This window comes from Crotalus tigris, unplaced genomic scaffold, assembly GCF_016545835.1.
Source record: "Crotalus tigris isolate CLP2741 ecotype Arizona unplaced genomic scaffold, ASM1654583v1 scf7180000024439.5362192, whole genome shotgun sequence".
NCBI classification, from domain to species: Eukaryota; Metazoa; Chordata; class Lepidosauria; order Squamata; family Viperidae; genus Crotalus; species Crotalus tigris.
In genome coordinates this window covers 279095-295297 of record NW_024100609.1, presented here as the reverse complement: position 1 = coordinate 295297, position 16203 = coordinate 279095, and the positions used below count along the sequence as shown (strand labels likewise).

Below are 16203 nucleotides of genomic sequence, written 5' to 3'. Positions count from 1 at the left end.
GTGAGACATGATAGCAGCATTCCAGTTTTTGAGGGGCTGCCACAAAGAAGAGGGGATCACATTATCCACCAAAGCACCAGAGGGAAGGAAAAGAAACAATGGTTGGAAACTGATCAAAGAGAGAAGCAACCTAGAATTAAGGAGAAACTTCCTGACAGTGAAGACAATTAACCAGTGGAACAGCTTGCCTCCAGAAATCATGGGCGCTCCATCACTGGAGATTTTTAAAAAGAGGCTAGCCCAGGGGTAGGCAACCTTGGCTCTTTTATGACTTGTGGACTTCAACTCCCAGAATTCCTGAGCCAGCATAGCTGGCTCAGGAATTCTGGGAGTTGAAGTCCAAGAATCATAAAAGATCCAAGGTTATCTACCCCTGGGCTTGACAGTCACTTGTCTGAGATGGTATAGGTTCTCCTGCTTGAGCAGGGGGTTGGACTAGAAGGCCTCCAAGATCCCTTCCAGCTCTATTCTAAAAAATTCTGTTCTAAAATATTATCAGTCCAAGAGCAGGTCCAATCCTGCTTAGCTTTTCGAGATTAGCCATGGAGCTAAATTAACAGAAGCAGCTTCTCCCTGCTTTCACGGCCCAAGTTGCAAGGGCCCATCGTAGCCCCGCTTGCCTTTGGGGTCACACGGGAAGGGATTTTACTTCTCCAGGGCCCTGCTTAAAAAAATACCGCTCTTCTGCTCTCCAAATATACGAGGGCGAGATTCACCTGCACTTTGAAAACCCATTATCACACCTACACGCGTAGGAGGCAGCTGGAGCAGGAAAGGCAGGCGAAAGCCGAGGCGGGGCTGCCCTGGGTCACGCGCTTTCCCTGAGGCAGATCAGCCCCTTCGGGAGGGGCTCAGGAAAGCCTCTTCAAGGAGGAAGGAAGCCTATGCAAATGGCTGCCTGTGCAAATTGGCGGGAAACCGACTAAGGAATGAACTCCCCCTCCCACCCTCCGCAGTACTCCTGACAACCAATAAGTCACCTTTTTACTGCTTATACAATCACACCTGAGCTCGCTCCCTCTTCTTTTTTTCTTTCATCCCAGCTGGAAGATGGCTCGTTTCTCCCTCCCCCCCAATAGGCTCGGCAACCAATAGCTCAACAGCCCGGCCCGCAGAAGAACTAGTCCTCCAGCGGGGCCGTATCGTCATCTCCCCTTTTGTACCGGGATCCTTTCGAGCTCGTTATTCCCCGCCCGGCTAGCCCGGCTGCCTCTGCACAACAGGAACAGAACATCAGCTGGGCCGGCAACAGCTTTGCAGTGCGCCTGGCTGGCTGGCAGGCAGGCAATCCATCTCCTCCCCCTTTCCTCCTTCCCCGCCGTCTGGTTTGAATGGCAGCTCTCTTGTTTTAATAGGTCCCTTATTTTAATTTGGCTTTTCAAGCAGCAACAGCAGCAGCAGCAGCAGGCTTTTAATGCTGGCGGAGAGGCGGCTTCCTCATTTTCACCTCTAAAGCAGGTCAATTCGTCGCCTATTCAGTCACCCGTCACAGTAACCTTTGGAATTATCCAGGGCTCGCTGGCGGGCAGTGTGTGAGGAGCATAGCAATAAGAGCAGCGCACCTGCTGACACGCTCTGCCAGCACTTTATGCATTATAGATACATCCAGGCAGACAAATCTGTACAATATACTTGCTGCCTCCCTCCAGCATTGTAGGCGGCTTTTTCTGTGGATGCACCTATGTGGGAATGTGCACATAGGGTGGCACAGAACTTGGCAAAAGAGAGGAAATAAAGCAGTCCGCAACATATTGGAAGGCAACTGGTACAGTCTGATGGCCACAATAATTAGGCCTGTTATCCCTCTGCCTCTTAAGTGTGCAGAAGAGAATTTCTGTGTTTGAACACCATTCAGTTCTGCTCTATTTTTCTCAAGTGAAAGGATGCTTAGCTTATAACCTTATATTCTTGTACTGACATTCTGGATGAATCATATTGCCCTTGGCCTAAGTGTGATTGGTTTGTTGTTTTTTCCTTAGGGTGTTGTAATTGTATTTATCTGTTTGAAAAATATATACAGCCATTTGTATTACATAAAATAATCCCAGGTGGCTAACAAACAAATGAATTTCTGTGTTTGAACACCATTCAGTTCTGCTCCATTCTTCTCAAGTGAAAGGATGCTTAGCTTAATCTTATATTCTTGTACTGACATTCTTGTACTGACATTCTGGATGAATCATATTGCCCTTGGCCTAAGTGTGATTGGTTTGTTTTTTTTTCCTTAGGGTGTTATAATTGTATTTATCTATTTGAAAAATATATACAGCCATTTGTATTACATAAAATAATCCCAGGTGGCTAACAAACAAATGAAAACAGAAGCTTAAGATATGCAGCCACTGATTGTAAACCCAAAGTGATGTGGGCCCCCATTATTTAACAAATCATAACTGGGAAAGCTGTGACTGGATGTGATATGTGAATCCAGTTTCTATCTACCTCTTTCATCTGAACAAGTTATCCCTACCTTCAAATAATTAGCTTCTTGAGCTTACTTGGTAATAAATCAATGGACCACATCCCAGGTGAAATGAATAGGTTTCTGCTCACCCAATAGAATGTATTGTTCTCTCCCTCTCTGTGTTTCCCAATTTGTCCTGGAATAACCTTCAAAGCTAATTTTAGGGGCAAGTGGGGGTCTTGGAGGGCATGTTCAGAGATAAAATTATTTTTGCTTGCAAATGCTGTTTATTCATTTGATGGACAAAATTCCTTATCTTTAAGGGAAGAATTTGGAGAGAAGATTAATGAATGAATTATAAACAGATTCTTTCTTTAGATGAGTCTGTTCTACCATAAATACAATCGGGCCCCCTATTCTGACATGTTTGGGTAAATCCTGATGCATTTTGGTCACAAAAGCAAAGAAAAGCTAGTATTAATATTTAGGCATAATTTCTTGCTTAATTGGGTAAAGTTACAAGGCAAAATGGCAGGTTTTCATATTGAGCAGGCCTGGTTGAAATAGGTGAAGGAAGATGTGTCCCATAATTCTTCTCAAAACAATTTGGGGATAGTTTGTGGGGGTTGAGTGGGTGCACTGCTTTAGAGAGAGAGAGAGAAAAAAACCTAGACAGGAGCCTGTCTTTATAATTTCCTATTTTATTGCAACCTTTTCCATTCATCACCCCACTGACCTCCAATTCTATACACACAATCACTACATCCTGAATGTCTTTAGAACAAAAGCCATCAAGACAAATTAGCTTATATAGGTCACTATTAACAGGAAAAAAACTCCATCTGAATACTTTTGATGGTTGGTTTACACTATAAGCTGGCAGTAACTTCAGGGATGAATTTGATGGTAGATTATCAGGAAATCCCGAGGATGATATACAGACCAGTGTATAAATTCCTATATTACAACAATTTTACCATATATTCATAATTAAAGAGCTTTTTTATTGCACTTGCTGGAGGAACATTTACAGATTAGCTGAGGTATATACAGCTTCTGAAATGAGCTTTAGCAAAAAAGAAATGGATGGGCTTATCCTAACTTGAGGCATTGTGTGTTGAAGCTGTCACCCTCTTTGACAGCTACAGCTTCAAGTAGAGCCTGTTTCTTTTGCATGCTGCGAGAAGACTCAAGTTCGTACATGGTTGTCAAATTGAAGAGAACACTCTCATGGAGATAGTGTTTAGGATCCTGTTGAACAATCCCTTCCAGCTGACGGAGGGAATCCTTCAGTTTTCCCAGATAAAGAAGACAAACAGCAGCATTGTTGTTAGCCTAGAGAAAATAGATATATTAGATTTCTTTATAAAATCTAAAGGAATCACTCTAGAGAAAACGTAGCACATTTTAAATACTTTTTTATCCAAGCTTTGATTTTGGGAAGGGACTTGGATGCTGTCTTCATTGCTGAGAATTCTGGGAGTTTATATTTCAATCCATATGGAGGGCTCCAGATTGGAGAAGGTTGAACTGTATATTACTCTGCATCATTCCAGTGAAGTTCACAAAACAAATTCTGATTATGCTAAGTACTGATACTTGTTACCTCAATGTATACAATTATTCCTTGACTTACAACCGGATGCTTAGTGACTGTTCAAAGTTAAGGCAGACACCCTGTTACTTGTGATGTGGTCCCAAAGTTATGATGGCTGCAGTGCTTTTGCAACTGTCCTTATAACCAACTACTTATCTCCCTGCCATCTCCCAAATAGGATCTCCGCAGGCCTTGAGCCTGGTCCACACTCCACCATGCTCCACACCCTTCTCCTCACCCACATCATCCATCACACTTACCTTTAGAAGATCTCCAGAGCTTGGATTAGGGAAGAAGGACAAGCTGCTTCATTGCTAGGCTGCGTGGCATGATTCTGAAAGTGGTTGCTATTTTCTGAGCAGCCATAATTCAAAGTGGCTGCCCTGAAAATTGCAGCTTATTCCAGAATCATGCCATACTGTCTAGTAACAGGGCGGCTGGCTTTTCTTCCCTAACACAAGCTCTGCAGCATTCTGCAGTGCTCTGGAGCTTATGTTAGGGAAGCATAGCAAGCAGTTCCATTGCTGGGCCACATGGCGCAATTCTGGAAATGACCACCATTTCTTTGAGAAGCTATAATTTAATGAGGCCAGAAGAGTGGGAATTGGAGCATGGTGTACTTCAGGAGATGGGGGAGGCCTTGGGAGGTCCAGGGCAGGGCCAATGCTAGGTCTCCCAAGGCCTGCCTTAGGGCCCCTGAGGCACCCCATGCTTCACTTAACAACATCAGGAAGAACAGAGATGGGGCATTGTAAGTAAGGTGATCCATGTGGCTTCACTTAACGGCTATCATGACTCATGGCAGGCTTCATTATAGTTGTTGGTCAAAGACTACCTGTATATCCATATGGTATTATAAATCAAGACATTAAAGGACAATATATTTTTAAAGCCTATGAGCCATTGCTATATATTTAACATTAAGATTTCTTACCACAGCATTCGATGGATCAATCTTCAAAATTTCTGTGAAGAATTTGTGAGCTTCTGCAAAGTTATTCTGACCAAGATGGAGAAATGCTCTAAAACATAATAAGAGTAAGAAGAAGAGAAAGAATGTGTGTACTCTTTCAGAAAATGACTCAGTTATAAAAGAAACTACATTCTTGTATTTTCATACACATGGACATTCTCTCAGTTGATCTTCAAAAATTAATCTTGGATCTAAATTATAATTTAGAGTTCAGATTAAACAATGCAACATGAAGCTATGGCTTGATAAAGTAGCTAATTCATACATTATGAAGAGGTGACCATTAGTTGAGTTCCAACTTACGAGGGAATTCTTCAGCAGATTCTGTTTCCTATATATTTTTTGCAAATATGTTTGTGGCCTTCACAATTTTAGATAAACACTTAAAACATATTAAATGAGTACACTTCAATAACTATTTTTTTTTTTGTTCACAGACAAAAAGGGGAGCCACGGAAGCTTCCAATGAGCGATTTTAGCTAGTTTCTTTGATGTTCTATTCCAAGAGCAAGCATGCATACTTTTTAGAAGTGCTCCCAATAATGCTGTACAACTTTGAGAAACTAGGAACTGAAGGAGAGAAGGCTCAAAGTGAGGAAGGCATCTTCCTCTAGTATGTATGAAATTCGTCTAGTATGTATGACATTTTGCTAAGCACAACTCTAGATCCGATACATTCAATGTTCCATGGAGTTAAATGGTTCTTCTTAGTAGCTATAGGTAAGTCTGCACTGCAGCATTAATCTGTAAAGCTGATACAGCAGTAAATTTGCATGTGAAAGTGGCTAGAACACACACACACACACACACACACACACACACACACACACACACACGTCAAGGAAGACAACTTGTAATAAGGTTTTTTTTTTTTCAGGGTTACACTGTATCATACAAATCTCATAGGCTGGTAGGTGCCAATCAGCTTTTCTTCTGGCAGCTGAGGTTACATAAAAGATAAATGAAGGGAAAGGGGTATTCTCTTGGGCCTCTTAATGTTCACAGTGCATTCTTTGCAAAATCATGTCTAAGATTAATTTGGCATTTATGTCTCCCACCTGTTCATTAAAACCATAATTTGGTTCTTCAGTCCATCCAATTTCTGAGCCACTTTTTCAACATCTTGAAAATACTTTTCGGCCATTTTAATGTCTCCAATCTGGATAGCACATAAATGGTAAAAAACAGTTACTTCTATTAACAAAGCACAAGAGAGACTCATCAATAGGTAGGTCTTCATAAATAAATTACTTTCAACACTATGGAGCAAAAGAAGAGAAAAATGTAACATACAGCAAATATAAACACCAACTCTAACCCAATCAATACATAGGTAAAATTAGTGGTTTGGGTCAACATTGATTTTAATACATGCACACACACACATACACTCTAGGTCTCAAAGTGTGACAATGTGCAGCAGTGGAAGATACTGATTCTCAGAGCTATCTAGCCCTTGGCTCACTCCAATTACATCAAATCTTAAATAGAAATTCTTTAGAAATAGCTCAGTAATATTCAAGAAAATATTCCAGAGAACCAAAACCCAGATAAATTTGTTCACAAATTTGTTTATAAATTTGTTCTGACACAGAGATGTCATGAGGTATGGCTATTTAGCCCTTTTTATTTTTCCAGTTAAGGCACCTCGTACCTACAGTATCTTGTTCCTAGTGCTGATTAAACAACCTTCCAGTTCTTATTCCAGGCATTTTATATAAATGTTTATCAGTGGCCTTAGAAAGCCAATACATTCCTCCATTTACAAACACACTACTCTGAACTGAAAACGGTTCTGCGATTGTTACAAGAGACATTTTCTATAGACACAGAGAAGATCAGTTGCTTCTCAAAGTTCAGTAATTTGAGAAAGGTTTGATGTCTGCCCAAAAGCCAGCAAGAACAAGTCCACAGTAAATGTCTTATTCAAATGGTGTTTATCTGCGTCCATTCTAACTTTTCCATAGACTAAATGAAGTGGTGATTTTCCTTCCTTCAAACACCTGCATCTCAGTAGCTGAGATCTAGATGGACCAAGTTCTCTAAAAGGAAAGCAGGCAGGGTTTTAATTACTGTTGGCTCAGTGGCCTATATAGAGGGTCAGAAAGCGAGCAGGAAAATAATTCCAATTTCCAGCACAATTTACTGCACGCAGTGAAAAAAAGGATATAAAAAGTGGGTCATTATGGGCTACAGTTTTATTTGATTATTGTTTTGTCCTTGCTGCAAGATGGAGCTTATTGCTCAAAGGAAAACAGCTTCTTGGTTATATATTATGGGCTGCCAAGGGCTTTGGGCAGTCCCAAAGAGCCAGGAAACTCAAGAGTCTTTTCAAGTTTCCAGAAGCATGTTTGTTGGGCAACATTCAGTTGGAGACTTTATCTTTTGTATGTGGTCTCAAGATCTGATTGCTTTGGGAATATTACAAGAGGAGACTGTATAACAGTCTAAACTGGAATAAACTTCCGCAGATTCCAGAGGAAAGTTCTGTGCAGATGCACTTATATCCTTCTGAATTTTCTGAATATTTTTTTGCCACTCTTTTTCACTGTGACAAGAGACTGAATGAAAAATAGTGATCTATCGTAGAATTTGCCAATCTAAAAAAAAAAGCCTCATTCCCCCTTAGATTCTCATATTGGTACTTAGATATAGACTCTGACCTGGCCATCCCAAATCCTGAATTTGTTCTTCATCTATTCTCTTACATTTCTTGCTTAACAACCACAATAGGGACCAGCAACTCTGTGTAACACGGCTATTAAATGAGAAATCACCACGACTTGTGATTTTACTGCCAGCTCTCCCCTTGACTCTGCTTGTTGGAAGCTGACAGTGTGAAGTGTGCAGCTACTGATCATGTGACTGTGGGATGCTGTGACAGTCATAAATGCCTGCTGGTTGAAGCACAATCACAGGACTGCCGGAAATGCTCTAATGGTCAGAAGTGCAATGACTGGTCGTAAAGTTACTTTTTTTCAGCACTGTCATAACATTGAATGGTTGCTAAGCAAGACAGTCATTAAATGAAGTCTACCTGTATAAACTTGCCTGTATATTTGAAATCACTTTCTCCGTACTATGCCTACTTGCACTATGGAGCAGTATATAAGATTAAGAGCTCTTACTAAGAGCTATTGCTACTTGCAGTTTTTTTTAACGGATGAGAATATGGCCTGATAATTCACCTGTAAAACACTGTGATACAAGGCAGAATTTATGCTTCCTTTAGTGATGGCAGGTTACCCAGATCCTAAGGTAAAGAACCCCAAACCATGACATTATCACTTCAGTGCTTAATAGCTGAAATGAGAATCTTATTAGGGAATGCAGTATTTGATTTTTATCTGACATAGTTCTACTTTTGATTCACCTCCCCATGGAACATTCCTTAAGAAGGTAAGAGGATACCAGGTACTTTTTGGCAAACCTGAATAAACATCAGTATTCTTCTTGTGAGCCATAATTTTGGACTTCTATTCTCCCATCATACCATTGCCAACATATGCTGGATCATGGAGAAAGCTAGGGAGTTCCAGAAAAACATCTGCTTCATTGACTATGCTAAAGCCTTTGGTTGTGTGGATAACAACAAATTGTGGCAAGTTCTTAAAGAGATGGGAATACCAGACCATCTTATTTGTCTCTTGAGAAACCTATATGCAGGTCAAGAAGCAACAGTGAGAACTGGACACTGATTGGTTCAAAATTGAAAAAGGAGTCCGGCAAGGCTATATACTGTCGCCTTGCCTATTTAACTTATATGCAAAGCACATCATGAGAAAGGCAGGGCTAGATGAATCAAAAGTTGGAATTAAGATTGCCAGGAGAAATATCAACAACCTAAGATATGCAGATGATACCATTCTAATGGCAGAAAGTGAAGAGGAACTAAAGAGCCTCTTGATGCGGGTGAAGAAGGAGAGTGCAAAAGTTGGCTTGAAACTCAACATTAAGAAAACCAAAATCATGGCATCCGGCCCTCTCAATTCCTGGCAAATAGATGGGGAAGAAATGGAGGTAGTGACAGATTTTATTTTTCTGGGCTCCAAGATCACCTCAGATGGGGACTGCAGCCAAGAAATTAAAAGACGCTTGCTCCTGGGGAGGAAAGCTATGGCAAATCTAGACAGCATTCTAAAAAGCAGAGACATCACCCTGCCAACAAAAGTGCGTATAGTCCAGGCCATGGTTTTCCCAGTTGCAATGTATGGCTGTGAAAGTTGGACCATAAGAAAGGCTGAGCGCAAAAGAATTGAGGCCTTTGAACTATGGTGCTGGAGAAGACTCCTGCGAGTCCCTTGGACTGCAAGGCATTCAAACCGGTCAGTCCTAGAAGAGATCAACCCCGACTGCTCTTTAGAAGGCCAGATCCTGAAGTTGAAACTCAAATACTTTGGCCACCTAATGAGAAGGAAGGACTCACTGGAGAAGGGCCTAATGCTGGGAAAGATTGAGGGCAATAGAAGAAGGGGACGACAGAGAATGAGATGGCTGGATGGAGTCACTGAAGCAGTAGGTGTGAACTTAAATGGACTCCAGAAGATGGTAGAGGACAGGAAGACCTGGAGGAACGTTGTCCAAGGGGTCGCGATGGGTCAGACACGACTTCGCAATTAACAACAACAACAACAATTCTCCCATCAATCCTGTTTTTACTGTTTTTGATGCTGGAATAGCCAAGGTAAGAATGGCCTGAATATCCCTATTAGTTATTCTGGGGTTCTTGTGATTCCTTGGATGATTTCATGCTGCGCACTTGGGAGTAATTTTGAACTATTTTTATTGTTCAAAAATCTTTGTTTCCTGAGTTACTGAACATGAATTGGTGGAGCCCCAACATTTTAGAACTGATTTTGTAATGTTTTCCAGACTGATACAGTAAGCAGCAACTACTTCGTATGAAAGATCTTTGAAATATCTTTTCAATGGGACATATATCCCTGTAGAATCTGTGTTGTGAGAACTTCACTGTAATGATGAGAGCTAATATATGAGACATGGTGCAGAAGAGGTCCACGCCAACTCCAGTTGTCTAATCTAATGAAGTACATACTGTGCACATCTAGCCCTAGTTATTCCTTTAACTGAATATGGGGGGCAGGGTGATAACCTTTTTATACTGGCACCTCACTTATTGGGTGAAATAAGAGAAACAAGTTGGCAAATTGTTTGGGGTATACCTGGAGAGTCATCACTGTCAAGAACTTATTTGGCAGTTAGGATCTGCAAGATAGGCTCTTGCATGGCCCTTTATCTGGCACAAAGGAGACAGTCTTCCTTTCCTTTGCTCCCAAGCTGTGGGATGTGTTCCCTGAGGGGATGTACTTAGATTCCCACTCTCAAAGAATTAAGAAAACAATTAAAAACAGTTCTTTTCAACCAGGTTTTTAATAGTTATTTGAATTCATGCTAGTTTGATTTACATTTTTAACTTTTAGCACTGTCTTCTGTGGTAAGAAAATTAAAAGTACACATCAGATTAGAAGGGCAAGATATAAATCTAACCAGCCAACCAACTCCCTCTCCCTCCCTCCCAATTTCACAATTTCGCAGCTTTTCTTGTGCAGCCTGCACACAGACATGGCCTCCTGGCAAATGAGAGGCGGCTTCCGTGATGCCACGATTCCAGACCCCTTTGTAAAGCCACAGGCTTTTCAAGTGTTATTGTTCAAGGTTATGTAAGCAAGCCAGTGGGTTTCTTGGGCTTTGTCTTCAATTCTATTGCACTGGAAGGAAAAGGTCCCACTATGACAGTAAAACCACTAATTCAAGAATGTCCAATAATCTTTCTTCCCCCAAGGCCCCTGATAAGAGCAAGAATTGAGGAAGACCGGAGTCCCTTCAGAGCCTGTTAACACTGTTCTATGAATTGGATAGACAAATTGTTCCTCGGAGACATCAGGCAGTCTCCTTGCATCCTACCCAAGGTTGGGAATCTTGCCTTTCAGCAAACCAGCCTCTGATGGCTCTTAGTAGAGAAAGAGCGATGTTGAGAAGTCAGCTCCTCTCTTCAGAACAGTCTCCTAAAGGGAACCTCGTCTATTTTACTTGATGGATTGCAACTCTGTTCGTCAACGTAAGAGGACACAAGCAGTTTTTCGAAGAATGATTTGACAAATGTTTTAATATTCTGCCCGCGACAGGCTATTTTCAATGTGAATCACCTAATGATAATATTCTTTTAATCAAAAGAGGACTGGGTTTTTTTTTTTTTTAAAAGAGACATTTCTTTGCAATTTGCCCTGATCCAAATGCTACAGATTCCTTCGGTGTACTTGCCATCTAACCCAATTGTAGAGGCTGGATTTCATTCTTCATGGCTTGGGAACAGGACACTTGGGAGATGACTCCCCCATCTGGAACTCCTCAGCCTCAAGATCTCTTTCTGAATTTCCTTCTCAAGAGCCTCCAAAGGGGGACTTTCTCATACGTCATATCCATCCCTTATCTTAGTGTCATTCTGATGCCAGGCCAAGTTCCTTTTTATTTTTCAAGAGCTTTAGTGCTTCATCCCAAAGCTATCCTTCATAACGATTTTACAAACTACAACAGCTTTTACCAACTACAACAGGTTTTATTACTACCGTATTCTGAATGAATTAATTTCTAATTGCCAGCCACCTCCCAGAATTTATTACAAAGTGCCTAATACCTATTATTCAAAACCAAATATTAAAATATTCAATAATCAAATATTAAACTTCAATTTAATTATAAAAATGAGGAAACTCTGAAATATTATAAAATTATAAAAATATCTTGGGGGCCTTCTTGGGAGTCTCCACTTGTGAAGAAAGTGGATTGTCCCATCCCATCTTACAAGTGACTAAATTTCAGCTGAAACGTCTTGAAGGTTTATGGTCTGATTCAGTGTTACTCCATTTGTAACTGACTGATTCAGTGAACTGTCAGCAGCAAGCTCAATATGGCTGAGGTAACAAGGGGCAATTAAATATCCCTTCTTGTGTTTGTTATTATGCAGAAAACAGAACTTTTCTTTTGGTAATAAAGTCACAGGGGCAGAAAACAAGAGAAGCACAGATTTCATGCTGAAGAAGCATTGATCTTTTTAAAAGCACCAGTGCCACAGGGAACCAAAATATAAATTTTCCTATCAAAAAAGTTTGTGACAGAAATGGAAGCAGGCAAAGTGAGACAGCACCTCAGGCAACTTATTGTTAATATTTGCTTGTTACTGTACAGGAATGGGAGAAATGTTAAGGATTTTCTTCCTTTATGTGAAAATAATTTGGCTGGCTATGTGAACTATACACCTTGCCTTGATTAGATGATGTGGCTAGGGCTGCCTGTTGCTAAGAGGGCAAAAGGGTCCTTTTCTTTCTCTTGAGGACCACTACAGAGAATTTGGCATTGCAATTTGGGGAATGAAAAGTTACTTTCATGAATTCCATAGAAAAATGTGGCCTATTTATTACACCCCATTCATCATTCAGTGTCTGTGTGTTTATAACAGAGTGGAAAATGTCAAATACCCAGCACTCTTATTGAATAGGGAACAGCTAGTCTGCAAAACAATGCTCACCAGATAATTCAATGAGTTTAGAGAGTTTGTTGTTTCAACTACTACATTTTCATTCAATAATAACCGACAGAGTGCTCATTACATTTAAATTGAAGGTATTCTGGAATAGCAAGAAGCTAGGTGGACAAGCCTAGGAAGTTCTCCCTGATCTGTAAGAACATTCACCTCATATTTTCTTCTAGACTTATTTGGTACTGATGCAGCCATCTGTTTTACATCTTTCAGCAATACTTTGTCATTATTTTTGTTTCACGGAACGGCAGAATTCACCCATCTAACTATCTAAAATTAGGGCACTTTAAAACCTCTCCTATGTTGATACTAATGTGATGGGGCTCAGCAGGGCTTTCATGTGGCATTATTCAGAATCAGGTACATACCTGCAGGAAAATCCTTCCAATTCCACTCAACAGCTGAGGCTCTTGCTCTGGGTAATATTTCATGACGGTGTGATATGTCTCCACAGCAAGCACATAGTCCTAAGGGGTAAAAGCAAGCACAAAGGGGGAGGGAGGCAAAGTCAACATTTATTCTGTACTTCATATACCTTAAAGTGAGTGAAGCTGTAGACGTGCATGATAAAACAGATGGAAGCAGAAATCTTCAAAATGGGAAGGAGACCGCGCCTGAAAATATAATGACAAGATTTCCAATTTTCTTGGCACCTAGCAGAGGGAGCGGACACACAAGAAGAGACAGCCCCATGTGAGAGAGATGTTTCACTGCTTCTATTGCAGGCACACAGCACATAGGACAAAGCAGCCCCAAAGTTGAATCAAATTCAGGGAGGCTTCGGCAAGCAACAGTTTTACATCTGCCAGGATCACAATAAGCATCCTTTGGCTCTTTCCTTCCTCTCTCTCCCTCTCTCACAAAGACATACACACGTGTACAAATAGGCACACAGACACAAATTGTTCCTTATCGTTCTGCAAGGGAAGCAAACCTCTTCTATGGTGCCAACTGCTCTGTCGGCCAGATTTCCAACACTCTGAAAATTATTCATGCTGGGAAAATAGCCACAGCTTATGTGTTGCTTCATGAGGGAGCCGTTGCTACAGCTAAATGAAGGGAATTTCAAATGAGCTCAGCGGAGCTGGGATGGGGGGGGGCTCAGTGAAAGAGTAGGAACCCCCATCCTCCTCCTTTTGATTACTGCTCAATGCTTCTGAAGAATGCCTTTTTAAAAAGGGGCAATTAGGAATGTCTATCTGTTCATCATGTATAAGCTTCCTGATGGAGATATCTTGGTCTCCATTTCAATGTGCGTCTTCAAAAATTCAGTTAAAAAAAAAAAACAGAACAAAAATCACTTCAGTGCTGGAAAATTAATTCTGCAAACGTATTTTCAATAGCTAAGAACACCAATGAGGAAGCGGTATGATTGGGCTCCCATTCTTTTATTTTTATGTATTGTGTTTCTAATCTGACAAGTTCTTAAACTCAGGCTGGGTTAGAATAAAACACCACAAAACAGGCACTGATCGGAGATTAAAAATTAAGTACCCTGAATGGGAGCAAATACAGAGAAATTCTATTATAGAAAGGGCTTCATAGTTCTGCACACAGGCCTGGAGGTAACAATTCTGCAAATACCTGGCAAGGATCCTGTGCCTGCCTGCCTCCCTCTTGCCCCTCTCCTTCACACCCTTCAGTTGTTCCCAACATTGTATTACATGTTTCTCTGGAAGGTCCAGGTCCAGGTGTGGATCTCTGGCTAGCTGCGGCCATAACAGACCCGAGAGGGGAGGGGAGGCTTTAAATGCATTCTTCAGACACAGAAACTCCATATGCAGTAAGGTGCCTCCTGCCATCTGTTCCTCTCTCCGCCTTTCTCCAACAGAGATGCTGCCAGATGCAAAGCCCTAACACCTACTCTGCTTTCAGGCAGACTCACCAGCTTTTCCACTGAGGCATGGCATACAGGGATACTCCAATTGGGGGTGGAGGGAGGGGGAGTATGAGTAGTATTTGGATAAGTCAATTAATGAAAATTACAAGTACAATCAGAAAATTTTATCTAATCCCGCCTTTATTTTATAAATGACTCACGGTAATGAACATACACAATACTCCTTCCTCCTCTTATTTTTCCCACAACAACAATCCTATAAGGTGGTTTGGGCTGAGAGAGAGAGTGCCTGGCCCAAAGAAATCCAGACTAATGTCTCTCTTTTAAAAAGGATTAAGGCAGCACCAAAGCGTTCTTTAAAATCCAGTTACAGTATTGATTTCCAGTTTTAAGGCCAAGGCAGTCATAACATTTTTGATTTGCCCACCCCCACCTTCCTTGCAGTCTGCTTTTTCCTGTTTATATAGCAGGGGCAAGAGCCATTCCGCAGCCAAGCAATTCTGCTGTAACATAATCGTATACAGATTTATGTTCTATGTCCCCTTTATATTAGAAAGGTGAATCTAAATTAAAGGGAAGTAGTTAAGCACCAGCCTTACATTTTACTAGAAGAGACCGAGTCTCCTGTTTTAATTGGTTGATAACAAAGACAAGAGAGAGGTGGAAAGAGAACAAAAAGGTTAGATGACTACAAAAATGCATCTTTTGCTCTGGAGAGCTCATATTTCAGTATTCAAACCCATACAGACAGTTGTTTTCCAACTCCACTCCACATTATGATTAATACGGAGTATATTTTTGTAGTGTGATGAACATAATTTTTTATTTATGAATGTGATGATAGGCAATTAATAGCTCTTCTCATTTTAAGCTGTGAGCCGTTTCATGTAAAGAAAGCATAATCTAATTTCTGCATCTCTCTTTATTTCCTGAAGCCAGGCTGTGGTCTTTGCTCTCTGCATCTAAATTATATGCTCCTGTTATACAGGTAGTCCTTGTTTAGTGACTGCAATTGGTCAGGAAAAATAGTTAGTAAGTGAACTGTGTGTCTCTATGTATGTGTGTTTGTGTTTGGGTGTCTCTGTGTGAGAAAGATATGCTTCAAAGATTGCTGACTGTTGCCATCTCATTCAATTAAAGTCCCTTCATACAGTGCCCTGCGCCTGTCTCATTTTTCCCCCTGTTCTGTCCCCTTACAGGACAGAGAAATTACTTAAACAAGCTAACTCTTCCTGAGCTGCTTTGCTCCCCAGGGCAGTGCTAACTTCAAGTTAACAATCTCAGCTCTATGACCTTAAATTATAACCTGCCAGTTAACACCTACTGTCTAAAACTGACCAAATCTTAATCAGTTTTACACTGAAGCCTTTTGTTGTCATAAATGTGTCCATTGATCAGAAAATTATTATTTTTTATTACCATTTATTACTGTTTCATTTCTCAATGGACACTATCTGAGGCAGTTGCTAAATGAAGACTACTTGTATTAGAGTTCATACCTAATCAGTTTATCAGGTATCTCTTTTAACAGAATGTGGAATGTAATATATTTTGATTCAAGCAAAATATCTGGTTAAGCACCAAATATCGAGTAATTAGTTAAATGTGGGCGGAGTAGCATGTTGACTAACTGAACATATAACTAGCTTGAAAATCATACTCATCCTCATACATCAATACTTTTATCACCAGAGATTGGCTAGAGATATTGAATAGGGTGGCACAAGTCTCAAGTCCTTTTGGTGCTAAGAAGTGGAAAAAATTATTATTAAATGTCATTGAGTGAGACAGGTAAACACTAGAGGAGAGAAATAAAATTCAAAACAATCTT

At 40.6% G+C, this 16203-nt stretch overlaps 1 protein-coding gene across 2 annotated transcripts in view; it reads right to left on the bottom strand.

Annotated features, from left to right (window-relative positions):
- Positions 1-3085: 3085 nt before the first annotated feature.
- TRAPPC12 (trafficking protein particle complex 12) overlaps positions 3086-16203 on the bottom strand; it is an 87659-nt gene continuing 74541 nt past the window's right edge. For both annotated transcript variants that reach the window (XM_039331927.1, XM_039331928.1), the window contains 4 exons: positions 12901-12999; positions 6033-6133; positions 4936-5023; positions 3086-3739 (listed from right to left, as the gene is read on the bottom strand). In XM_039331927.1, the coding sequence (XP_039187861.1) occupies positions 3497-3739; positions 4936-5023; positions 6033-6133; positions 12901-12999 (531 nt within the window). In that variant the 3' untranslated portion in view covers positions 3086-3496. The remainder of the gene's footprint in view (positions 3740-4935; positions 5024-6032; positions 6134-12900; positions 13000-16203) is intronic.